At 48.4% G+C, this 25,588-nt stretch overlaps 1 protein-coding gene across 1 annotated transcript in view; it reads left to right on the top strand.

The window, feature by feature from the left end:
• CENPI (centromere protein I) overlaps positions 1-20,340 on the top strand; it is a gene marked incomplete at both ends in the record, with an annotated part of 33,462 nt that extends 13,122 nt beyond the window's left edge. Inside the window, 15 exons of the mRNA XM_080719030.1 lie at positions 251-297; positions 3,307-3,396; positions 3,683-3,811; positions 4,035-4,202; positions 4,292-4,412; positions 5,722-5,813; positions 7,801-7,918; positions 8,001-8,065; positions 10,109-10,203; positions 11,931-12,066; positions 13,136-13,260; positions 15,122-15,170; positions 15,441-15,659; positions 19,176-19,217; positions 20,239-20,340. Coding sequence (XP_080575156.1) covers positions 251-297; positions 3,307-3,396; positions 3,683-3,811; positions 4,035-4,202; positions 4,292-4,412; positions 5,722-5,813; positions 7,801-7,918; positions 8,001-8,065; positions 10,109-10,203; positions 11,931-12,066; positions 13,136-13,260; positions 15,122-15,170; positions 15,441-15,659; positions 19,176-19,217; positions 20,239-20,340 — 1,598 coding nt within the window. The remainder of the gene's footprint in view (positions 1-250; positions 298-3,306; positions 3,397-3,682; positions 3,812-4,034; positions 4,203-4,291; positions 4,413-5,721; positions 5,814-7,800; positions 7,919-8,000; positions 8,066-10,108; positions 10,204-11,930; positions 12,067-13,135; positions 13,261-15,121; positions 15,171-15,440; positions 15,660-19,175; positions 19,218-20,238) is intronic.
• Positions 20,341-25,588: the final 5,248 nt, after the last annotated feature.

The following is a 25,588-nucleotide window of genomic DNA, read 5'->3' on the forward strand; positions in this document are numbered from 1 at the left end:
GGCGGTAGCATTTGCTTTGTCCTTCGTTATATTTGAACAACCACTCTCTTCAGTTGTACAATAGGACTCATTTTGTAGAAACTGTTTGCCCACTTTGATCTGAGAGCCTCCACGTAATGGCTTAGCTGAACGGGGCTTATCCTCTTGATGGGTAGTAAGAGAAAAGCGTGTGAGCTGCATGATCGTTAGTAGAACTCGTTTTTTTCTGAACCAAATGCACATAGTCTCTTTGTTTTTCTCCCTTTTTTAGTCAAACCATTTCGTGTAAGAAAACTACTTGATCTCCAGGCCAAAATGGTGAGTACTGAGAAGACGAACACCAGCCAGTCGTAGTGTGTGAGCAGGTACTAAGCTATGCTTTTGACACCAAATAAACGGTAATTACGTTCAAGGCACTTGCTTGCTTTTTGATTTGGTGCGTGGTGAGGATACACGGTGTTGCGGTAGAGAGAGGAACGTCCGTGCGCAACCCCGGGCGCCTCCCTCGGGCCCCTCCGACCAGAGCTGCTCATCTTCTATACACGCCTCGCATTATTTCAACTGGTAAACTTTTTTTTTTTTTGGTACTGGGGATGGAAGCCAGGGGCGTTATACCCCAGTCCTGATTTGTATTATTTTGAAGCAGGGTCTGTCTCACTGAGTTGCAGAGGCTAAGTAGCTGAGGCTGTCCGCGAACCGCAGTCCTCCTGTCTCAGCCTCCCTAATGCTGGGATTCCAAGCAAGTGCCACCGTCGGCTGCAGCTGTTGCACTCTTTACGTGTGTGCCCTCTGCCTCCACCTGGAACCCCCGTCACTCCGCTGGAGTCGCTGCTCTGCCGTGTGATGTTACCTTTATTTCTGGGATTCTGTCTAACTTCGCATAGAAAAGCAAAGGGACAGCTATTTGTTGAGGCCGGCTAACCCTCTCCGCATAAGATTCTCAGGTTCCATCCACTGACACGCAGGGAGCTCAGTGCACAAAAGCAGCTCGGTCAGGGCTAGGGACGGAGCCCTGTAGGCGAGACCTTCTTAGCATGCGGGAGGCCGAGCCAGTCTCCAGCCACACACACACACACACACACACACACACACACACACACACACACACAGACTCAAGGTCAAGGAAGTGATGGTGGTCAAGAGGAATTGGAAGGCAAGAATACAATTCAAAATCAAATCATTATCTTCAAGGAACTTGCTTGCTTTTAAAAATTATTTTTCTTTTGCTTTTATTTGGTGCATTGTAATGATATATTGTGCTGTGGTAAACATGCACGTTAAGTAGCCAAAGGAGGGGAAGAAGGGCATTCCTGCCAGCAGGAGCAGCCTGCGCTATGGCGTGGACAAGTGCTGTTTAGGGAACTGGGCTGTGATGCCTAGAATGGAAGTGTTAGGGAGTGGCCAGAAACATAGTGTTTGGTTTGCTTTGGATTTTTGTGGTACTGCGGATTGACCCCAGGACATTGTACCCCCAAGCTATACCCCTAGTCCTATTTTTCATACTTTATTTTGAAACAGGGTCTCACTAAGTTGCCAAGGGCCTCATTAAGTAGTTGAAGCTGGCCAGAAACCTGAGATCCTCCCGTCTCAGACTCCCAAGTACTGGGATTACAAGTGTGCGCCACCACGCCTGGCTGAGTTCATAGTTTTTGTAGGGTTTCTAGGAAGGGAGCATTTCAAGACAAACTTTAATATATTCTCCGACCATTTTCTCTCTCTCTCTCTCTCTCTCTCTCTCTCTCTCTCTATATATATATATATATATATATATATATATATATATATACACACACACACACACACACACACACACACACACACACATACATATATATATTATATATATCCTCTCTCTCTCCCCTCCTCTCTCTCTCCCTCTCCCTCTCCCTCTCTCTCCCTCTTTCCCTCTCCCTCCCTCCCTCCTTTCTCTGTGGTACTGAGATTGAAGCCAGGAGCGCTGTACCACTGAGCTATGCTACACTCCCAGGCATTTTTTATTTTTTGTTTTGAAATAGGCTCTCACCAAGTTACCGGGGCCTCGCTATGTGCTGAAGCTGGCCTTGAACTTGTGATCCTCCTGTCCCAGACTCTCAAGTACTGAGATTACAGGTGTGTTCCCACCACGCCTGGCCCCAGCCTTTTATTGTAAAGTTAGCATTTTTCTTAAGACTTGTTTCAGTTATATCAAGCTCTTTGGCTATTGCTTACCAATTGTAAGATTTCCTAGTTAATTTTCCAGGATCTGTGATTATCAGGTATTAATATTTCTACTTCTTTTCCTTTTTTGGGGTGTGTGTGTGTGTGTGTGTGTGTGTGTGGTACTGGAGATTGAACCCAGAGGCATTCTACTTTCGAGCTACTCCCCAGTCCGATTTTACTTGTTCTTTGGAAGCAGGGTCACTAGGTTCATGAGAGTGTCAGTACTTGCTGAGGTGGCCCACCTGCGATCCTCGCAAGGCCTGGGATTATAGGCATGCACCCCGTGTCCGCTCACCCCTTTGCTACTTGGGTTTCCCTTTGGTCCTATGTCCTTGGTGTCTAAATACAAGGAGAAGTAGGCCAGTTCCTGAGAATAAGCCATGTGATTCGAGCAAGAATGACGGGTAAGGTTAGGTCTAGGTCGCTAAGAAGAGAAATAGGAAGAGAAAAAATAAGAAGCAAAATAGGGAGAAAGGTCATAGAAAATAGAAAATCCCAGGGTGGGAGGTTTGTTTAGATGGGTAGATTGAATGTCTGCTTATAGCTGGGCATGGCGATGTTCGCTTGTAATCCCACCACTTGGGAGGATAGTCTGAGCAATTAGTGAGACTCAGCAACCTAGCAAGACCCTGGTTCGGATTTGTTTTGTTTTTGCAGTACTGGGGATGGAACCCAGGGTCATTCTACCTCCAAGCTACACCCCCAGCCTATTTTTTATTCATTATTTTGAAAAGGTCTCATTAAGTTACCGAGGCTGAGGCTGACCATGAACCTGCAATCCTCCTGTCTCAGCCTCCCAAGTACTGAGATTACAAGTGTGCGCCACCACGCCCAGCAATCCTGTTTCAAAGTAAAATGGAAATAGGGCTGGAGGTATAGCTTAAAGGTATAATGCCCCTGGCATCAATCCCCAGTACCATAAATAAAGGAGTAAATAATAAATAAATGTACGTCTGCTTACTAATTCCTTATTTTGTGTGGTCTCTTCCTGTGGTTATATTAGAGTCAGAATATCTGTGTGGTCTCAGTTTATTATTATTATTGTTATTGTCATTCTTTGCTTCTTGGCATTTCTTAGTTTCTTATTGTCCGTGGAATCTGAAACGGACCAGTGTTCTTTTATTCCAGGGAGCGCAGCCTCATCTGCAGGCCCTGTTGTCTCTGTACAAGTTCTTCGTTCCGTCTTTGATTTCTGTCACGTTGCCTCTAAGAAAGAAGGTAAGGGGTCACGGAGAGAGAAGCCATAGGAAGAGTGAGCCGTTACTTTTGATAAATTTACAGATTTGGACCAAAATAATTTGTTGCGGGCTGTTTAAAGACGCGGCCTGTGCTGCTGTTGGAGGGACATTTGAGTGTGGGTCTCATTTGACGCATGCGATCCAGAGATTGCTGATTAGGAAAAGGCACCCGGCGGGTTTGTCTGGGTACAAACGGTTTCATTATATGTTTTCTAGTTGATTCTGCTCCAAATTACTGTCTTGGACTTTATACCCGACCTTTCTAGATCTATTTTAAGAATCCAGAGAATCTGTGGAATGCAGCCCCCCTTGCTGTGCGGCTAAGAAACCAGGGACCTTTTCCACACCCTCTAAAACCTACGTTCGGTCCAGCTAATATCCGTTCGCTAAAAAGAGTAAGTGCGTGACTCGTGTGGCTTCCTATAATGAAATCCAAACAATAACCATTCAGATGTTGGAAGAGATTAGAGATATTTAAATACATTTGGATTATTTGGGATTCTCCGCAAACCATATTGAGACTCCGTTAATCAAGATACTGTAAGCACTGCGTTCATATTTATATTGATAGTTTGTAGTCTAGTCCATTGATCGCTTTGGCTATTCTGTTTCTGTCAGAGATGGACTCCCAACTCGCTTATACCGGCCCAGCATTCTGGTAGCGACATTAAAGAAAGTGGGAGAAAAGCGATGCGTCTGTCTGAGTGTCTCGGGTGCAGTCCATCGCTTCCATCAGACGAGCTGCGGAGCTTCTCTCAACTCCTACAGAACCTCCCCTGCCTGGAGGTGCGTGTCCGGCCTGTTTTCTTTGCTGTTAGGCCGCGCGCTCCCGCCGGCGCGCCCTCGCCGTGTGGGCTGACGCTTTGTCTTCGCAGCTGCCTTCTCAGATGGGCTCCGTGCTGAACAGCCCTCTCCTACTTCACTACATCAACTGCGTCCGCGACGAGTCCCTCCTACTGCGGCTGTATCACTGGTTGAGTCAAGCGCTACAAGAAGGTAGGGACGTGAGAAGGACCGGACCAGCGCCGGTAGGAGATAGTTCGCGCCTGTTCTCTCGTCAGGCTGCCACATTCTAGACAAGTTTGAAGTGTGCAGTTATCTCTGTTGCTCATGTAGTCAGGATGCGTCTGTTGGAGTGGGAAAGGAGAGGTGCCGGGAAGGAAGCACTGCGCTCGGAAACTTGCCGCCCCTGCCCGCCAACCGCAGCACCCTCTCTCCACCACTGACACATACGCAGGGCCGCGTGTGGCCACCGGATCTGTCACTTAAAGAACTGCAGGAGAGGGCAGGGCGAGCGTGGCGGAGTCCCTGGAATTCCAGTACCCGGGAGGCTGCGGCAGGAGGATCCCAGGTTGAACCAGCCTCGGCAGCTTAGGGACACCCTTAGCAGCGTAGGCACCCTGTTTCACAACAGGGTGAGGGGGAGATTGAGCCCCTGGGCAGGCCCTGCGCCTGCCCGCCCCTCCCCGCCAGAGGGCTGGGAGCAGTGAGCAGCGTTGCATCTGGCGGGGGCAGTGCCCAGGCTCACTGCTCCGGGGCGGCTGTTTCTCCAGAGTCTTTCTCTGGAGCAGATGGAACGTGTCTGTGCCGGATAAGCAACTCCTGACCCTGCAGTTATTTGGGGCTTGCTTGTTTGAGTCTGGCTGGGAATGGGTGGGACCCAGGGGAATTCCACCCCTCAGCCCTAGTCACTTCCCGGCTAATTCTGCTCAGAGACTTTCTTTACAGGACATGACAACTTATTCCTTTCCCACTTAGTAAATTCTTAGCACTTGTACATTACACTTACATAAAACTAATTGAAGTTTAGGGTACGCTCGAGGTTTTGTGTGTGTGTCCGTGTGTGTGGCACTGGGGGTCGAACCCGGGGGCATTGCACCTCCAAGCTACACCCCCAGCCCTATTTTCCTTTTGAACCAGTGTCTCACGGAGTTGCTAATGGCCTTGCTAGATTGTTACATTGCTGAAGCTGGCCTCCAACTTGCGATCTTCCTGTCTCAGCCTCCCAGGTACTAGGATTATAGTGTGTGCCACCAGGCCCGGCTTAGCTCATAAAATAACAGTGTCTTGGATTCCTGCGGTACAGAATGTCAGTTGTGGTCACTGACTGTGTGTAAACTTTTGTCGTTTTCTCACTGTAAGAGTTCCCGTTACCATCTACTTGAGCACCCTGCGCCTCCGTGTCCCCGCCATAACATGTAGTGTGTGTAAGAATCGGACCTCGCCTGGCATTTATTGGTCACTTCAGGGTACTGATAACTATATATTGTGTACCGGATGCTAACGTTTACTGCTTCTGCTCTAGAATGTATTTGGTATAAGGTGAATAACTGTGAACAAGGAAAAGAGTTTACCAGCTTCCTAGACACCGTCATCGGGGCGCAGTGCTTTCTCCAGGTAAGGCTCCACCTGCTTCCTGCTCGTCTTTACTAAAATTCATTCATTCATTTTCAATTTCTTCTTCATTTATTTTACTGGGGATTGAACCCAGAGGCATTTTACCTCTGAGCTAGCCACTCCCAGTACTTTTTATTTTGTTTTCTGTTTTGTTTTGTTTTGTTTTTGCGGGTCTGGGGATGGAACCCAGGAGCATTCGACCTCCAAGATATACACCCTGCCCTATTTTTTTTATTCTTTATTTTGAAACCGGGTCTCACTGAGTTGTAAAAGGCCTCACTAAGTAGCTGAGGCTGTCCGCGAACCGCGATCCTCCGGTCTCAGCCTCCCAAATGCTGGGATTACAAGCGTGCGCCACCAGGCCCGGCTTCTGACCCTGTACTTTTTATTTTGAAGTAGGGCCTCACTAAGTTTCTGAGACTGAAGCTGTAGTCCTCCTGTTTCAGCCTCCCAAGGACTGGGATTACAGGTGTGCACCACCACGCCTGGCCCAGAGTTGTATTTGTGTGTGTGCGTGTGGTACTGGGGGTGGAACCCAGGGGCTTTCTACCTCCGGGCTATACTCCCAGACCTATTTTATACTTTATTTGGAAACAGGGTCTCACTAAGTTGCTGAGAGCCTCACTCAGTAGCTGAGGCTGGCTTCGAACCTGCGCGATCCTCCTGTCTCAGCCTCCCAAGCGCGGGGATTGCAAGCGTGCGCCACCACGCCTGGCTCCAGAGTTGTTTTTAAGCTGCGACCCAGGTATCAGCACTGTCATGACCCCGTCACGCATTAGCACAGCGAAGCCCAGGGTTAGCTCTTTGAAATGTCCCGTCGCTGCGGTCCTTCCTGTCCTGGGCTTGCAGCTCCATTTCCCCAGCCATCAGGAGCTCCCAGAGGACAGAACCTGGTTTGAGCCTTCTTCGTGTTCAGCCGGGGGCTAGAACGAAAGTGACCCTCGGTGTTTGTTCAAGAAATCTTAGGGGTCCTGTGAGAGCATTTCATTGGGGATTGGGTGCAGATGATGGCAATGAGGAAAAGGGAGGATCTGGGCTAACTTTGACTTTCCTGCTTGAAAGGCTGGGTGGCAGCGATTGAGAAAAGGAGTCTAGGAGAGGCAGGCTTGGAAGGAAAGATGCTTGTGACACCTGCCCGCGAAACGTCTCAGGGCACACGCAGGCGGCGGGGTGTGATGACTCCCAAGCTCAGAGTGCGATGGGGCCGCAGGTGCACATTTAGGATTCCTGGCAACTGAGGTGGTGCTGTTAGCTTCCAAGATGAACTTGTCTAGTGAATGTCTGTCACAAAGAGGTCTGACCAGTAGTTGAGACTCAAGGAGAAAAGGGAAGCCCTGCTCCCTACTCTGGAAGGTACAACGGCAACCCAGAGAGCAGGGCTTCTCCAGGGGGAGCTGCTCAGAGTTGGGCTTTGGTGGATGGCCGCCAATGAGATTCCAGCCTTATAGAACACTGTGCGCACCTTATTGACTGGATAAGTTATTGCACGAGCTGGGCCCCGTGGCATACACCTGTAGTGTAATCCCAGCACTTGGGGCGCGAGACAGGAGGAACACAAGTTCACGGACAGCCTCCGCAACTCAGCAAGACCCTTTCAAAATAAAACATTTTAACAGAGGGCTAGGGGTTTAGCTCAGTGGTAGGATGCTCTCGGGGTCAATCCCCAGTACCCCCTCACACACACAATTATTGTATGTACTCCAAAATAATAAATTTGTCTTTAGAAATATTTTATTATTTAACTTTGTACCTTCTTTTCAATTGATGAGGTCTTACAGTGCTTGGAAATTCTATTAAGATGGGAATGTATCCAGACACTAATCGCCTCGTCCTTTTTATGGGACAGTCTGGGACCGAAGGCTGTTATTATATCAGTGACAAAATGAAACATAGAGGGAGACAGCTGTAGCACAAAATTAACTGCTGGTCTGCAGAGTAATTGTGATGAAGCGTCCGTGTACGTTTTGACTGTCAACTTGCATTCCAGGAGGGCTTTTACTCCTGCGCCGTGTTCCTCTACAAGAGCCTTCCTCTCTGGGATGGCCTCTGTTGTCGGTCTCAGTTCCTTCAGCTTGTGAGCTGGATTCCTTTCAGTAGCTTCTCTGGTACGTATCGTGATGGCTTAGTCTTTTAATTCGATGTAGTACAAATTTCAAGAATTTTGAAAGTACTTTTTTTTATTCCTAGAGATGAAGCCACTTATTTTTGACTATCTAACACAGCTCTTCTTTACATCAACAATTTATTTCAAGGTAAAAAAAACTTTATCTTGCTTAGACTTTCCTGCCCGTGGTACACAGTTCCAAACCGATATTATAGCAGTGATATTTGTGGTTACCTCACACCCAGACTTTGAGGTACTGTATTAGCCAGTTCTCACTTAATATACAGAATTGTTTTCTGCTTTAAAGATTTTTTTCCTACAGTTTTCCTGAACTGTTTTTACTTGTGGCAAATGGCAAAGTAAATAAACATGGCAAATGTGTATTAATAAAAACAAACTGGGAAATACTCAATCGGCCTTAGCTTATTTCTTTATTTTTTTTGGCAATACTGGGGTTGGAGCCCAGGGGCACTCTACCTCCAAGCTGTGCCCCAGCCCTATGTTTTATTCTTTATTTGAAACCGGGTCTCACTGAGTTGCAGAGGCCTCACTAAGTAGCTGAGGCTGTCCGCGAACCGCGATCCTCCCGTCTCAGCCTCCCAAGGACTGGGATTACAGGCCTGTGCCACCACGCCCGGCCCATCCTTAGTTTGTTGTGGTTTATAGTTTTGCAGATAATGCTTATTCATTTACAAATATTTATTAAGTTCCTGTTAATACTGCCACTCTTCTTTTTTCTTTTTCTCTTTTTCTTTTTTTTGGTACTGGAGATTGAACCCGGAGGCATTCTACCTCTGAGCTACACCCCCAGGCCTATTTTTTATTTTGAGACAGGGCTCACTAAGTTGCTGAGGCTGGCCTCAAACCTGTGAACCCCTTGTCTCAGCTTCCCACATACTGGAATTTCAGGTGGGCGCCACCATGCCCAGTTTACTACTGCCTTCTTAACACTAGGAATACACTAATGACCTAAGCAAACAAAACTTCTTAAGAGCCAGGCGTGGTGGTGCACGCTTGTAATCTCAGCATTTGGGAGGTTGAGACAGGAGGATTACAGTTCATGGCCAGCCTCAGCCACTTAGTGAGGCCCTCTGCAACTCAGTGAGACCCTGTTTTAGAACTAAAGACTACAAAATAGGGGTGGAGGTGGAGCTCAGAGACAGAATGCCCTGGGGTCCATCTCCATTACTGCCAAAACAAAACCTCCTTGTGATATTCATATTGCTTACTATAGAATAGTCATTTTATGCTAATGAAATTGTTCCAACTTTAGGATAAATTTAAATGTGTTCCTCTCTGGAGGCGTTCGGGAACTGTACCTGAGCGAGAGCCCCTTGTATTTACTCATTTCTGATACTGGGGATCAAAATCAGGGGCGCTCTACCACAGCGGTACACTGCCAGCCCAAATTGATTTTTAAGCTTGAGACAGGTTTTGATAAATTGCTGAGGCTGGTCTCGAATCTAAAATCCTCCTGTCTCAACTTTCCAAGTACTGGGATTTATAAACGTGTGCGCCACCATGCCTGGCTAGTTTTGTTTGTTTGTTTTTTTCTTTTCTTGGTTTTCTGGTTTGGGTACTAAAGATTGAAACCAGAAGTATTTGACCTCTGAGCTATACCCTCAGCCTTTTTTATCTTCTATTTTGAAACAGGGTCTCCTTACGTTGCTGAGGACGTCGCCTTGCCGAGACTGCGATCCTCCTGTCTCAGCCTCCCAAGGACTGGGATTACAGGGTGGGCCCTCACCAGACTGAGTGTTAGTTTTATATATGTGGTGAGGCCCCTTGCAGTCAAGGAAATGCCTGAGAAAGGATTGGCATTATTTCTTTTCCAAAGTCACAAAAGATAAGATAGTTTTTCCGACCATCTTGTGGGCCATAGTTACAAAGGGAACTCAGACCTAGCGCCTTCAGAGAATCACTGAGTATGATGTTTTTCATTGACGGTGTACTATTTGTTATAACTGCGTGGATTCTAGAGGAAAGTCTGTTCCCAGGCTAGGTTGGGGCTGAATGTGGAGGTGCGTTTCTTAGAGGCAAAAATGTCAAAATCATCGCCGTCATCCGTCTCCCGGAGACTGCTCGTGCTGGCACAGCAGACATGGCGTTGCAGAGCAGGTGTCCTCGGTCAGTCCTGAACACCGGGTCTCGATGCTTGAACGGATGTTCTGTTTGTTGTCTCGTCCCTCAGTGTAGCGTTCTTCAGAGTCTGAAAGAGCTGCTGCAGAACTGGCTGCTGTGTCTTTCCCTGGACGTCCGCACGAAGCCGGCGACGAGCAGCCCTCTGTGAGTTGCCTGAGCTCACCCGCGCCAGCTGTCGACCGTGGCGGGGATAGCGCGGCGTGAGCGGGATCACGCCGTCCAGAGCTTAGCACTGCTTCTGAAACCTTTCCGTACTTGGAAACAGGTTCTCGCTAAGTTGATGCGAGCCTCACTGAGCTGCCGGGGCTGGTTTCCAACCTGTGATCCTCCTGTCTCAGCCTCCCAAGTACTGGGGTTTCAGGAATACGCCGCCAACTGCAGGTGGCGGACCACTATTATAGAGAATTTCTATGTGTGCGTCTATAACCCTTGGCCAACTTGCAATGGAAATACCTTACGACTTCTGTATTATCTTCCCTAAACCCCAGGATTCTTTGTCATCTCATAAATTCGGGTAGAATGTCTAAAAAGGGTAAATGCTTTCTAAAATCCTTAAATAAGTAGACATACATTTAGACAACTTTGCCTATTAATAATAATAAGTAGCGCCGGGCGTGGTGGCGCACGCTTGTAATCCCTGCACTTGGGAGATGGAGATGGGGGATCGTGCAGGTTCGAAGCCGGCCTCCCTGGTTTAAGAGACCCTGTTTCCAAATAAAAATATAAAAAAAACAGGTTTGGGAGTGTAGCCCGGAGGTTGAAGGGCTTCCAGGAACCCCAGTACCACCCCCCCAAAAAATAATAATAAGTAATACTTGGCATTATATAGTATAGCTCTTAATTTCCTTTTTCAATGTGTGCGTGTGTGTGCGCGCGCACGCGGTCGTGTGGTACTGGGAATTAAACCCAGAGGCATTCTATCTCCCAGCTACATCTCCAGACCAATTTTTTTTTTTATTTCTTATTTGGAAAAAGGGTCTCACTACATTGCTGAGAGCCTCACTAAATTGCTGAAACTGTCCTCAAACCTGGGATCCTCCTATCTCAGCCTCCAAAGTACTAGGTTTATAAGCGTGCACTACCACACCCGGCTTGAATTTCTAAATAATTCCTTTTGGAGATAGGATTGCAATGCCGTATTCTATCATATGACCATATGCCATAGGCTGTCAAAGGGAGTAGGTCGTAGTTCTACAGAAAAGCCTTTACTGCGGAGACATTTCTGGTTATCACAGGGACTGAGAAGAAGGTGCCACCATCTTAGGGGAATCTAGAGAACCAGGCCGTGCCGCACACGGAACTGTGTCGACCGTGGTCAGGACTCGCTGTCGACGCAGCGTCGGGTGTCAACTTCAGACTGTCTGGGATTGGATTTCCTGTGTGGAGCCAGCGTTGACTACTTAGACAGGAGGGCGAAGCTCTGGTCACATTCACGCGTCTTCTCTTTTATCTAATCATTTTCGGATTTTATCTGAAATGTTCATGTCCCGTTGTCACAAACTCTTCCCCGTGATTGTTAATGAGAAGCCACTCCCGGTGACTTTTCTGTACCTCCCTCAGGATTCCCGACTGGAGGGGTGTCCGGGTCAGTGCTTACCAGGGACTAGAAACCATACGTTGACTGCAAAGGTCCCTGGAGCCAGTCCCTTCCATAAGTCTGGCCAGAGCTTTTTTCTCCCCATATTTGCTCGTGGAGTCTGCTTGCCGAGGGAATTCTGTGAATAGACCTCAGGGGGTCCCCAGAGGGCCAAGCGTAGTTGATAAGTAAGCACCGCGATCGTTTTTCACGTCAATCGCAAACTCCTGTCAGCATTGTCTGGCTGCCTTTGTTTCCCTGGTGCGGGCGTGAATGCTCTGGGTCTGTTTGGCAGGGAGACGACGCTCGGCGGCTGCATGGACTCCGTACGCAAGCTGATCCGCTACGTGGGCTGGCTGGGCACCGCCGCGCTGCGCATGGAAAGCCACCGCGCCCTCCTGATGCACTTCGTTCTGGATTTCTACGAGAAGGTGGCACACATTTCCCGTTGCCTGTTAGGGTTGCGGGGACAGCCGTTCACTAGCCTGTTATTTAAATTTCATGTACAACCACAAAGGGTGGGGTAAGGTCCTCTTAAGACAGTAAGACTAGCCGGGCGTGGCGGGCACGCTCGTCATCCCAGCACTCGGGAGGCTGAGACCAGAGGATCGCGGTTCGCGGACAGCCTCAGCTACTTAGTGAGGCCCTCTGCAGCTCAGTAAGACTCTGCTTCAAAATAAAGAATAAAAAATAGGGCTAGGATGACCCCCCAAAAAAAAGATGGTAAAATTACCTCACAATTCGACGTTAATTATATTTTCACCTGCGTGAAGTAATATTTTATTGTGGCATCGTTTTAAATTGCCATGATATCTCTCGATGCTCAGCATAAAACGTAAAAGCTAAATGCGGTGTTTGGGGCCCAGTTCAATATGCATTGACGCGTGATGAGACTGGTTCTGCACAGAGGTCCGTTCCTCAAATCACGTTATGCTCATCCATTGGACGTGCTCGACCTCTGGCGAGACCCCCAGTACTCCTCGTCTTCAGCTCCCTGTTCCTGCCTCGCCGCTGCCTGTGTCTCCTGCTTAGAGCCTTCGTGACGCTCGTCCTCTTTCACTGCTTCGAGTTTTCAACCCGGGACGAGACTGTCCCCCGGAAGTCCTCGCCCTCATCCCCTTTCCCGGCCTCGGCCGTCACCGGCGCCGCCGTCCCGTGTCTGTACCTGCTTACGAGCTGCTGTCCTTTGTGTTCCGGGTTGTCAGCTAACCAGTATGACGAGTACCTGTGGGACTTAAGGAGAAAGACACGGTCCCTTCCTCTCCCCTGTCCCCCGGACTCGAAGACTCCTCCCCAGAAAAAGGGAAAGGTTTTCATAATGGCCTTCTAGAAGTAATCGTCTGCGATAATGTGGATGTTTGATGGGGCTTATTTTGAACTGACTTGTGGCTTCGGAGTTGAGCGGCGCTAAGCCTACTGTTGGATGACTGCCTATTTTATGTTGCTTATTTGGGCCCCGGTGGTCGATGTCTGGGGCGTGACCTCTCGTTCTCCCCAAAGGTGTGCGACATTTACACAGACCACCAGCTCCCGCTGCTGATGCTGTGTCCACCCGGGATTTTCTACCCGGCGCTCCTCAGCCTGGACGCCAGCGTCCTGAACCGGCTCTGCTACGTGATGCACAGGTGAGGCCTGGGGCCAGTCATGGCTCAGCACATCGAGATGCTGCCATCACCTTTCAACCACAACACAGTCAAAATTCCTGTTCACTTTCTGCCTGTGCAAATGGGAAGCATGGCTTTCTTTTGGGCTTGACCTTCCAATACGGCGCTAAGATGGCCGTGTTATTTGTAAGTCTCCCACTGCCGGGGATACGGAATAAAAATCGCAGTGAAGGAGTTGTCACGAATGGTACTGTTGTGCTTAGATTTATTCATTTTAATTTCTGTGTCTTAAAATTTAGTCGTTTGTTGACAACTGGTTTAAGTGGTTTTAGCTTCTCGAAAAAAAACGTTTTCTGAGAGAGAAGAGGAGCCGTTGCCCGTTCTGTGAAACTCCTGAGCTTTCTTTCCAAGCTCTGGTAATCCTTGCCTGCGTGCGTGTGCGGGTGGGCTCGGAACCCAGGCGCGGTCTACCTCTCAGCCGGACCTCCAGCCCCAGTTCAGCTATGAGTTTTGAAACCGGGGTTCACTAAGCTGCTGAGGGCCTCAAACCTGCACTCCTTTCTCAACCTCCCAAGTACAGGAATTAACAGATATAAACTGCCATGAACAGAAACACTACTTGTAGAACCATGTCAAAGTTAAAATATTTTTAATGAACTAGATAATATTTCTCAGGCAAGGAAATATTATATTTCTAAATGACCTCTTTCCCCTTTAGGAAATTCTTTTTTCTTAGCACCAGGGTTGAACCCAGGGCCATTCTACCTCTGACTTCCAGCTCCAGCTCCCGCCCTTTATTTATTTTTTTAAATTTTGTTTTGTTTTGTGTTTGCAGTACTGGGGATAGAAGCCAGGGGCATTCTACCTCCGAGCTACAGCCCCAGTCCTGTTTTTGATTCTTTATTTTGAAATAAGGTCTCACTGAGTTACGGAGGGCCTCACTAAGTAGCTGAGGCTGGCCACAAACTGCGATCCTCCTGTCTCAGCCTCCCGAATGCTGGGATTGCAAGCGTGCGCCACCACGCCCGGCTATTATTTTAAATTTTAAAACAGGATCTTGCTAAAACAGGAGTTGCTGAGGCTGGCCTCAAACCTGTGATCCTCCCATCTTAGCCTCTCAAACAGTAGTATTACTATTGTGTGTGTAGTGTTACTACACACACACTAATTATAGTTATCACTATAGGTGTGTGCTGCCATCACCGGCACAGCTCAGATTTGAGCCCCTAATTGTGTGTGTGTGTGTGCGTGTGTGTGTGTGTGTGCGTGTGTGTGTGTGCGTGTGTGTGTGTGTGTGCGTGTGTGTGCGTGTGCGTGTGTGTGTGTGTGTGTGTGTGTGTGTGTGTTACTAGGGATTTCTAGGTTGCTCAGAGTCTTGCACCACAACAGGCATACCTGTAATCCCAGCACTTCGGAGACTGAGACAGGAGGACTGCAGGGTAGACAGCCGAACCTCAGTAACTTAGTGAGACCCTGTCTCCAAATAAAAGCTAAAATAGGCCTGCAGGCCTAGCTCAGAGGTAGAATGCGCCTGGATTCAATCCCTAGCACCATACACACACAAATAAGTAAATAAATTCCAAAAAAATGTGAATTTTTGTTTATTTTACACTTCAGAAGCATTAGGTTCAAAGGTAAGCCGGGCGTGGTGGTGCACACTTGTAATCCCAGCATTTGGGAGGCTGAGACAGGAGGATCACGATTCCCGGACAGCCTCAGCTACTTAGTGAGACCCTTTGCAACTCAGTGAGACTGTTTCAAATTTAAGAATAAAAAAAAATAGGGCTGGGGGTGTAGCTTGGAGGCAGGATGCCCCTGGGTTCCATCCCCAGACCCTCACAAAGTATGCTAAACACTTCGTTCTGCTTGTTCCTACTATTAGGTATCGTGAAAACTTGATTGCTGCAAAGGAAAATGCGTTGGTGCAGAAGGTAAGAATGCTAAATCTGTTTGTTAGATGACTAGTTTAAAAATTGGACTGTTGAGGAGGATGGCGGTTCGCAGACAGCCTCAGCTACTTAGTGAGGCCCTCTGCAACTCAGTGAGACCCTGTTTCAAAAGAAAGAATACAAAATAGGGCTGGGGGTGGAGCGTGGTGGTAGAACGGCCCTGGGTTCCACCCCTAGTGCCGAAAAACACATGACCTGTTGAGAAGGAAGAGGAGCGGATGGACGGTAATGGCCGTCCTTCTTTGCCATTAGGCCCAATCAGAGTTCAGCTTCAACAGCAAGACCTATCAACAGTTTAACCAGTATTTGACGACCATGGTTGGGTGCCTGTGGACCTCCAGGCCCTTCGAGAAAGGCATGCACATCGACCCCCGAGTCTTCCAGAGGGCTGGAGTGGCCGAGTATAAAAGCAGCTTAAGTTTGGCCCGTCACCCTTCCCTACTGAGCTACGCGCTTTCCTTTCTGCTGCAGGTAAGGGTATTTAAAGGATTCTCAATGTCTTGTCATGGCAAAAGGAGAAATGCGACAAGTGCAGTACCCGAATTCCAAGGCTGTTCAGTGTTCTTTCTGTAACGAACTTTGGGGGTTCAGGCTGCTCAGAGGGCCTGGGCAGGGACGTGCGCATAAACAGGTCGCGTGCGGTGTGGTGGGCTGAGCAAAGGCACCTTCTGAGAAAGAGCAAAGTGCTTAGTTTGTCAGTTCATGTCCACTTAGATGGAGACGGTCCCAGGTAAGAGGCTTGACGCTCCCCTCTAATTCCTTCCGTGAAAATGGATGACGTGAGGCCTTATTTGCCTCACAGTCTTAGTGGGAGCCTGCCGACTTGTTTGGTCCTGGAGGCTGAGTCCCCAGAGACATTCAGGCCACACCCCTAGCCTTATTTTATTTTTTTACTTGGAAACAGGGTCTCACTAGGTTGTTGAGGGTCTCGCTAAGTTACTGAGGCTGGCCTGTGATCCTCCTGTCTCCGCCTCCCAAGTACTAGGATTACAGGTGCGCACCCCCACGCCCAGCTAAGCCTCCTGCTCAGATGGATTGACAATAACGTGAGTAGGCGGGGAAGCCTCTCCGGACTTAGCTTGGGCTCCGCCATTCTCAGCGGTGTCAGTGACTTGCGGAAGGCTCATGCGCCGTATGTATCAAATCCGTGGACAATACGGCAGGTGGGATTACAAGTCCCCGGAGAGAATCTGGGTTCAGCCTGCCGTGACAGGCCAGAGCAGTGAGAAATGCAACACAATGAAAGAAAACGTCCGGCGCGCAGAGACAGCCATCGGAGAAGCGTTTAATGTCTGCAGACGAAGGAGCAGGTTTATACTGAGCGGACGCGGCGGCCGTGGCCCCCCGAGCGCCTGCAGTGTCCTCACACGGGCTCCGGGAAGCAGGGCGACGGGCGGCATCCCGTTTCCCCCACGTCTTGGCCGCGCGCGTCTGCGTTTTCATTCTAACCGTCCTCTGGGTTGTGAGCCTGCATGGCATTGTGGTATTGATTGGCTCTGCCGTGCTGTCTGTCGATGCTCGCCATGTTTTCATGCGCTTTTTGGCCATTTGTACTTTTTTTTTTTTTGGGGGAAATATTTCGGCCCTTTGCTCATCCACCCCCACCCCATTTTTGGTGTATGTGGTACTGGGGATTCGGCCCAGGGGCATTCTCCCTCTGAACTACACCCCACCCCTATGTTATTTTTATTTGGAAACAGGGTCTCGCTAGGTTGATGAGAATCTCAGTCCTTGCTGAGACTGTCCTGGCACATGCGATCCGTCCGTCTCGGCCTCCCAAGGACTAGGATTACGGGCATGTGCCACCACACCCAGATCCAGTTCTATTTTATTTCATTTTATTTTATTTTATGGAACCGAGTCTTGCTAGGTTAATGAGAGTCTCATCTTGCTGAGGCTGGCCTTGAACCTGCAATCCTCCAGTCTCAGCCTCCCAAGTACTGGGATGACAGGAGCGCACCCCCACGCCCAGCTTTTGTTCATTAATTGCATGCTTTACCTTCTTGAATTATAAGAGTTCTTTCTATATTCTAGATACAAGTGCTTTATTTAAATGCATGATTGGCAAAAGATTTCTCCTGTAGATTATCTTTCCGCTTTTTGGCTGGTATCTCCTAAAGTTCAGTTTATGAATTTTTTCTCTCCTTGCTTGTGCGAAATCATTGTGGAACACGAGGTTATGAGATTTACTTCTATCTTTCAGTCCCTTTATAGTTAAGGGCTGGAGATAGGCTCAGAGGTTCACCAAGCATGAGTGAGCTCCTGGGTCCAGTCCCCAGGACTGCAAAAACAAAAGGAAAGCGAGCATCCGGCTGGCTGTGGAGATACACGCCTGCAGTCCCAGTACTCACGAGACCAAGACAGAAGGGCCGCAGGTTGGAGGCCAGCCTTAGCGACTCAGCCAGACTCAGCAACCTGGCAAGACCTTGACTCCACATAAATAGGGCCGGGGTGTAGCTAAGGGGCGCCTTTGGGTTCAAACCCCAGCATCACACACAAAAAGTTGTACAATCAGCTCGTCGTTTCTACAAAGAATCCCAGTAGGATCCTTACGGGCAGTGCCTCAGATCTGTAGATGAGTTTGGATAACACTGTGTGTGTGTGTTATACTGGGGGTGGAACCCAGGGGCTTTCTACCTCCGGGCTACACTCCCAGACCTATTTTAGACTTTATTTGGAAACAGGGTCTCACTGAGTTTGCCGAGAGCCTCACTCAGTAGCCGAGGCCGGCTTCGAGCCTGCGCGATCCTCCTTTCTCAGCCTCCCGAGCGCGGGGATTCCAAGCGTGCGCCACCACGCCCCGCTCATCCTCACAATCTGAAGCCCTTCGGTGCATGACCAGCAAACACTTGTTCATTTTTTAGTCTTTAGTTTTTTACCATTTCGTACTTGGCAGATAGAAGCTTTGCGCTCCTTTTCCTGTTTATGTCTTTTTATGGAAGTGGAGCCCAGGAACATTCCACCTCCAACACCTCGGCCCTCTTGTACTTTGCATTTTGAAGCGGGGCCTCACTAAGTTGCTGAGGGCCCCCCAGTTCCTGAACCCAGATAGAATAAGCCCCTGGGTTCTGCCCCCAGTGCCACCAGATAAACTGAAGGAAAGGAGGAGGTACTGTGTCACCAGGAGCATGGCACGGAGAAGGAAATGGTAACTCCTGAGTGGGAAAGGGATGGAGAGCAGCTCGGCTCTGCCCTGGATCTGGCTAACAGCCCAGAAAGTGAGAAAAGAGTTGGACTCTGAATATGAGGCTTTGGAAATACCGTCAGCAACGTCCTCACTGTTGTATCTTGTAAAGATGATAGACGAGAAAAACCTGCCCGTCTAAGTCTTCGATCATAGGTCGTTTTGCAGGAAAAGGCAGTGTTGTGATAGTTTAATGGACGGAGTTTTCTCTTAGTGATATCAAGAATAAGTTGTAATCCCAGTACTTGGGAAGCTGAGACAGGAGGGTCACAGGTTCAAGGCCATCTTCAGCAACTTGGTGAGACCCTGTTTCAAAACAAAAACTTAGAAGGGCTGGTGGTGGAACTCAGACGTAGAATTCCCCTGGGTTCAATCCCCAGTACCAATAAATAAAGAAATAAAGAAGGTTATGGATTAGCCAAATGATGCTCACTTGTCTATTGTGATTTTATTTCCTTTCTCTTGTTCTTTATGGAGGGTTAAAGTGGTATCCAAAAAGAATCCAAAGCCGGGCAAGCTGGCACACACCTGTAATCACGGTACTTGGGAGGCTGAGACAAGAGGATCACAGGTTCAAGGACAGCCTCAGAAACTTAGACTCTCAGCAACCTAGCGAGACCCGGTTTCAAAAGAAGAAATACAAAAGATGTGAGGGGATAGCTGAGTCCAATCCCCAGTGCCACACACAAAATCTAAAAGAACTTGGCAGATTGAATCAAAGTGAAAGCCCATCTTGACTTTCTGTGACTTTTGCTTACCAAGTCTTTTCATCCCTGTGTCTCCCCACTGCTTTTGTTTTTAAGGAAAACCCAGAAGAAAGGACAATGAACATGAGCTCTATCTGGGTAAATATGTTTATTTTCATCCCGTTACAGAGTTCCCCGAGCGATTGCATGCCTTTTCTTTTCTCCAACTCTCGTGCTGCACCAGCGCAGTTCCTCCCTGCAGTGCCCTTGACACGAGCGCACAGACGCGCTTCGCTCTTCTGCACGGAGCTGCCCGTGTGAGTGCTGTGCCCACGCCTCCGCGGTGCGCCTGCAGTGAGGATCGAAAAGTGCCAGCGGCCTCATACTACGGAAACTCGCCTCCCTCCGCTGACCTGTATCGAATGTGAACTGTCTAGAGAATGGGAATGGTAGCCCATTTCCGTTCCATAATACTTTGTTCAGTAGAACAGATAGCTCAGTGCTAGTGTAATGGAGCTGATGTTTAAGTTGGACTTTGGGTCCTTTCTGGTTTGAATGTTACTTGCCGATTCGGCTCTAGTTCTGAACTAGGCCCTCTCGGCGCACTCTTGCTGTGTGCATCAAAAATGCTGCAGACTTTTCCAAGAGCGAGAAGAGGAAGTCAGCCGGGCACCGTGGCACACGCCTGCCACCCAGTACTGGGAAGGCTGAGGCAGGAGGAGCGCCGCTTCAAGGCCAGCCTCGGAAGCTTACTCCGTTTCAGAATAGAAACTAAAAGAGCTGGGCTGTAGCTCAGGTGAAATGCTCCTGGTCCCGTCCCCAGTCAGCCCTCCTCCAAAACAAGTGTGCTGAGATGTAGCTCAGTGCTAGTGTGCTTGCTGAGCGTGTGCAAGGCCCAGGTCCAAAAAAGGAGCCGGGTGTGGTGGCGCACGCTTGTGACCCCAGCGTTCGGGAGGCTGAGACTGGAGGATCACGGTTTGCAGACAGCCTCAGCTACTTATTGAGGCCCTCTGCAACTCAGTGAGACCCTGTCTCAAAACAAAGAGTAGAAAGTAGGGTTAGGGGTGGAGCTCAGAGGTAGAAAGCCCCTGGGTTCCATCCCCAGTACTGAAAAACAAAAGAAAAGTAGAGACTAAACATAGGTATTTGATAAGTAATTGTCCTTTTTCTGTGCCTGCAGGGGAAGAAGTGGAACTGTTACTTGGACTATTTATTTTCCGAGGGGCTACAAGGCTTGAAGCTTTTCATACGAAGTAATATTCGCCATTCTTCTGCCTCCTGATCAGAGCATCGCCACGAGGGTGAAGATTCAATGAATTTTGCGCGTGCCGGACTCATTCCTCCTCACTGTTTCCTCCAAGGAACTCTCGCGCTCCTTTTCCGGGGCTCCCAGAGCCTTGGTGTGGCTAAGCCCAAGGCCAGATCTAGATGTTAGGCTGAGGGAAAGGACCTCTGGGTCACCAGCTCTGCCTTGGGCCACTTCCACGCAGAGACCCAAGTTCTCTGGGTGGGCCGTTCGCCGTTCTTTGTCTGTGCGCCGCGTTGACGGGAGCAGGCAATGTGCGGTTACGCCGCACGTCGTGCAAACGCCTGCTGCCTCCGGGCTACTTGGCGAGTATTGCCATTTTCCTTAGGCGAGCGCTAGCACCAGCGGCAAGCGAGCAGGGTCTGGAGAGGACGTTTCTCCTTGTACTGACTTGCTCACCAAGTTGCCCCGTTTCACTTGTGTGCCTATGTGTATATGTACTCGTTTTTAAATGTTCGGGCCTAAATAAATTAACCGTAGCCTTGCTTTCAGAAATAATTCTGCAGCTTTTAAACACTTCCTAGCAGATAGGCTGCCTTGCAGACGCTTTGCTCTAGAGCTCCGCTTCAGTGCTCCCAGATAACTCTTTCCCAGTTAAGAAAATGATCTCGTTTGAGCAGAGCGAAGCTGGATTCATCTTGCTCGAAGGCAGGTTCTTATGGTTCTTTCATTTCTGACCATTAAAACAAAAATCATTAATGGATAGTGTTCTGGCCACAAAACCCATTCGTTTCATTGATTCAGTTAATATTATATTCCTTACCGCATCCAAATATTCCCGTGTTCCTATGAGGCGGTTGGGACCAACACCAAGTGCCTGCTTTGATGGCAGCTACGTGCCCCTGAAGAAGCTGGCAACGACCCCGGACACACACAGCATGGGGTGCCAGGGGCAAGTGGGGTGGGACAGGGTGGGAGGGCTCGCTGCCGTGTGGGGCAGAGGAGGGCTGTCTGAAGCACGGGCCTCGTGCTGAGCAGAGGAAGGCCGAGCGGCAAGGCCGGCCGAGGCCAAGTTGCGTGGCATGTTTGAGGGAGAGCAGCCAGTGAGTTAAGGCAGGAGCAGCGGCCGGCCATGGTGGCATGCACCTAGAATTCCAGCACTCTTGAGGCTCAGACAGGGTCAAGGCCAGCTTCAAAGCTCAGCAAGACTGTTTCAAAATAAAAAGAAAATTGGGCTAGGAGTAGCTCAGAGGTAGACGCCTCTGGATTCAGTCTCCTCTATGAGAGAGGGGGGAGGGGAGGGGAGAGGAGCGGGAGAAAGAAATGAACCCGGGCCAGCCGGACACTCCGCGGAAGGTTCTAGCTTGGCGTGCATGTGTAAGTAGGTGGGGCAGTTGAGGAGCGGGCTGCCCCGGCTTCCGGGCGACGCGTGGCGTGCGGTGTGGCAGGCAGACCAAGGGGGAGGCTGGCACTCACTGGTGTCACAGGTGATGGGCAGTGGTGGCGGGCTGCTGCATTCGGGCTCTGTTTTGAAGGTAGACAAGTTAGGATCTGCTGACAGCTTGGGTAGGAAGAGGCAGAAAAGGAGACTCCTATGTTTTCCATCTCAAAAACTGGGTGATGCTGAGGCACAGGGATGAGGTGTCCAGAGGAAGAAAGGCTTGAAAAATGGGAAAGCGAGTTCGATTTCGTCCTTGTTACGTTGAAGATGCCGAGCATACGATTGCACGTGAGCTTATAACTGAACACTAGAAAAGATCACTTGGGAGTCATTAGGGAACAGCCACGGAGGAGATCACTTGGGATCTCACTGTCATCTGTAAGTCGTCAGGAAAGAAAAAGTGATGTCGAGAAGAGAAGGGACGGGCGGTGGTGTTGCGTGTAATCCCCGTGCTTGGGAGGCCGAGACGGGGCATCACAGGCTTGAGGCCAGCATACAGCTATTTAGCCAGACCTGTTCTCAAAAATAAAACAAGCTGGTGTAGTGGAGCAAGCCTGTAATCTTAATACTTGGGAGGCTGAGACTGGATTGCAAGTTTGAGGCCAGCCGTAGCAACATAGTGACACCCTTAGCAATTCAAGGAGACCATGTTTCAAAATAAAAAAACCCAAAGGGCGTGGGGGAAACAGGAACTCAGAGGTAGAATGCCAGTACTTGGAATGGTGAGACAGGAGGGTCGCAGGTTCCAGGACAGCCTCAGCAAATACTGAGACTCTCATCAACCCAGCAAGATCTGGTTTCAAAATAAAAGCAAAATGGGGCTGGGGTGTACCTCAGAGGTAGAATGCCCCTGGGTTCAATAGCCAGAGTAAAAACGTATGTGTGTGTGTGTGTGTCTTGATACTGGTGATTGAACCCAAAGGCATTCTATCTGAGCAACACTCCCAGACCTATTTTTTGTAGTTTGAAATAGGGTCTTGCCAAATTGCTGAGGGCCGCTCAGAATTGCTGAGGCTGATCTCAAACATGTGATGCTCCTGTCTCAGCCCCCCAGATACTGGGATTATAGACATGTGCCACCTGCTCAGCTCAAGTAAAGAAATTAAATAGAGCTGAAAGCACAGCAAAGTGGTATAGTGACCCTAGATTCAATCCCCACTATCAAAAGAAGTATGAAAAGTGTCATGCATTATATTAATTTCCCATTTCTAAATATTGTATAAATGGTTTTCATCAATATTCTTTAGTATAGTAGCCATTATTATAATGGTTTCATTTTATAGGTAAAGAAACTCTAAGATCTGAGAGATTAAATAATTCATATGGTCATTCATAATGGAGTCAGGTCTAGCTTGCAGATCTACCAACACCAGATTCTGTGGGGTTTTAAATGATATCTTGTGGAGAATAAGACCCCCTGGTGGAGCAAGCTATTCCATGGAGTCCCTTAAGAAAAATACCAAAGCCGGGCGCGGTGGCGCGCTTGGAATTCCCAGCATTCCAGAGGCTGAGACCAGAAGATCGCGGTTCCCGGACAGCCTCAGCTACTTCGTGAGTCCCTCCGCAAATTAGTGAGACCCTGTTTCAAAATAAAGAATAAAAAACAGGGCAGGAGGTGTAGCTTGGAGGTCAAATGCCCCTGGGGTTCCATCCCCAGACAGACCTGCCAAAAAAAAAAAAATACCTTCTTTCAAAGATTAGTAGCATTATAAAATCTAATGCTATAAAGGGGGAAATACATATACTGCAGACCCTGAGCCATACCAGAGTAAATTACACAAGGGTAAAGAAAATTGAAAGGTCATTTCCAGTTAATGCTTTAATACTACCAAGTTAATGTCGTCTTCAGGTACCATTCCCCTTGCAAAAAAATTAAAAACCAAGTACTAAGCTGGGCATGGTGGCGCACGCTTGTAATCCCTGCGCTTGGGAGGCTGAGACAGGAGGATCACAGTTCGTGGGCAGCCTCAGCTACTTAGTAAGGTTCTGTTTCAAAATAAAGAATACAAAATAGGGCTGGGGGTGTATCTCAGAAATAGAATGACCCTGGGTTTCATCCCTAGTAGAGAAAAAAAAAGGACTCAGAAACTTAGTGAAGCCCTGTTTCCACACATGGGGGTTGGGGTATAGTCTGGAGGTAAAAGGAGATCAGCTCAGTGGCACACGTTTGCAATCCCAGTACTTGGGACGCTGACACAGGAAGATCACAGGTTCGAGGACAGTTTCACAACTTGGCAAAACCCTGTTTCAAAATAAAAAATAAAATCGGCCTGAGGATGTAGCTTGGAGGTAGAATGTTCCTGGATTCAATCCCCGCAATAAACAAACAAAACGGGGCTGTGCAGCTCAGAGAGAATACCCCGGGCTCAATGCTCAGTACAAAAGAAATATTTTTTTAAATTGCCAACATGGCCGGGCGTGGTGGCACACGCTTGTCATCCCCGCGCTTGGGAGGCGGAGACAGGAGGATCGCGCAGGTTCGAAGCCAGCCTCGCTGGCTTAAGAGACCCTGTTTCCAAATAAAAATATAAAAATAGGTCTGGGAGTGTAACCCAGAGGTAGGAGGGCTTCCAGAAACCCCAGGACCACCAAAAATAAATAAATAAATAAATAAATAAATAAATAAATAAATAAATTGCCAACATGATTAAGTTTACATTCCCACCAGTAATGTGTGACAGACCCAGCAGCTCTGTCTCTCCATTAGCGTGGGTTGTACCTCCATTTCTTTTGAACCGTATGACGGATGTGCCTTTTGACTTTGTCGGTGTTATTTGACTCTGCGGCTTTCTGGGAGCTAATGACTATCAGCCTCTCTTCAGGTATTTTTGCCCATTTTGCCACTATGTTATGAGTCTTCCATATTGTTTTCTGAGTTCTTTATATGTTTTAAATATAAGTCCTTTGTCACATATATTGGAGAAACTGCCAGTCTATAGATTGCCTTTTCCTATTTTTAATACTATACTTTGACCAGAAGTTATTAATTTTAATTAAGTTTAATTTAGCCATTTTTATATGTTTAATGTTTTTGGTGCCCTACTTAAAAACAATCTGTGTCTCCAGGTGTGGCGGCTTGGGGCTGTAACCCTAACACTTGGGAGGCCGAGGCGAGAGGATTGCCAGTTCAAGGCCAATCAGCAATTTAGCGAGACCCTGTTTCAAAAATAAAGAATTTTTTAAAGGCTGGGGTGTAGCTCCAAGGAAGAATGGCCCTGGGTCCATTCACCAGTACTACAAAATATTGTTATTTAAAATTGATAAATCATAACTGTACATATTTATGAGATACAATGTGCTAATTTTTTGCAGGTCTGGGGATGGAACCCAGGGGCATTCTACCTCTGAGATACACCCCCAGCCCTATTTTTTCTTCTTTCTTTTGAAACAGGGTCTCACTGAGTTGCAGAGGGCCTCACTAAGTAGCTGAGGCTGGCCGCGAACCGCGATCCTCTGGTCTCAGCCTCCAGAATGCTGGGATGACAAGCGTGCGCCACCACGCCCGGCTACAATGTGCTATTTGATAATGTGAATACAATGTGGAATGATTACATCAAGCTAATTATCTTGTTCTTCTTTTTCTTTCTTATATGGTACTTGAGATTGAACCCAGAGCCGACACCCCCAGCACTATTGAGAAAGCCTTTGAGAAGACAGAAAAAGAAATGTACTGATTTGATGGCACATTGGAGAAGCCAGCAGACTTAAAGAGTTCAGAATTAAGCCCTGGATTCTCCCTAAACAAAGCACTCAAGTCCCTTTTACGAGTCATGTCTAAGTCATCCCTGAGTAGCTTCTGTTTTTAGACTTACAGGTGCCAGGTGCCGGATCTTCACTCCTTTG

This window comes from Muscardinus avellanarius, assembly GCF_963383645.1.
Source record: "Muscardinus avellanarius genome assembly, chromosome: X".
Classification (NCBI taxonomy): Eukaryota; Metazoa; Chordata; class Mammalia; order Rodentia; family Gliridae; genus Muscardinus; species Muscardinus avellanarius.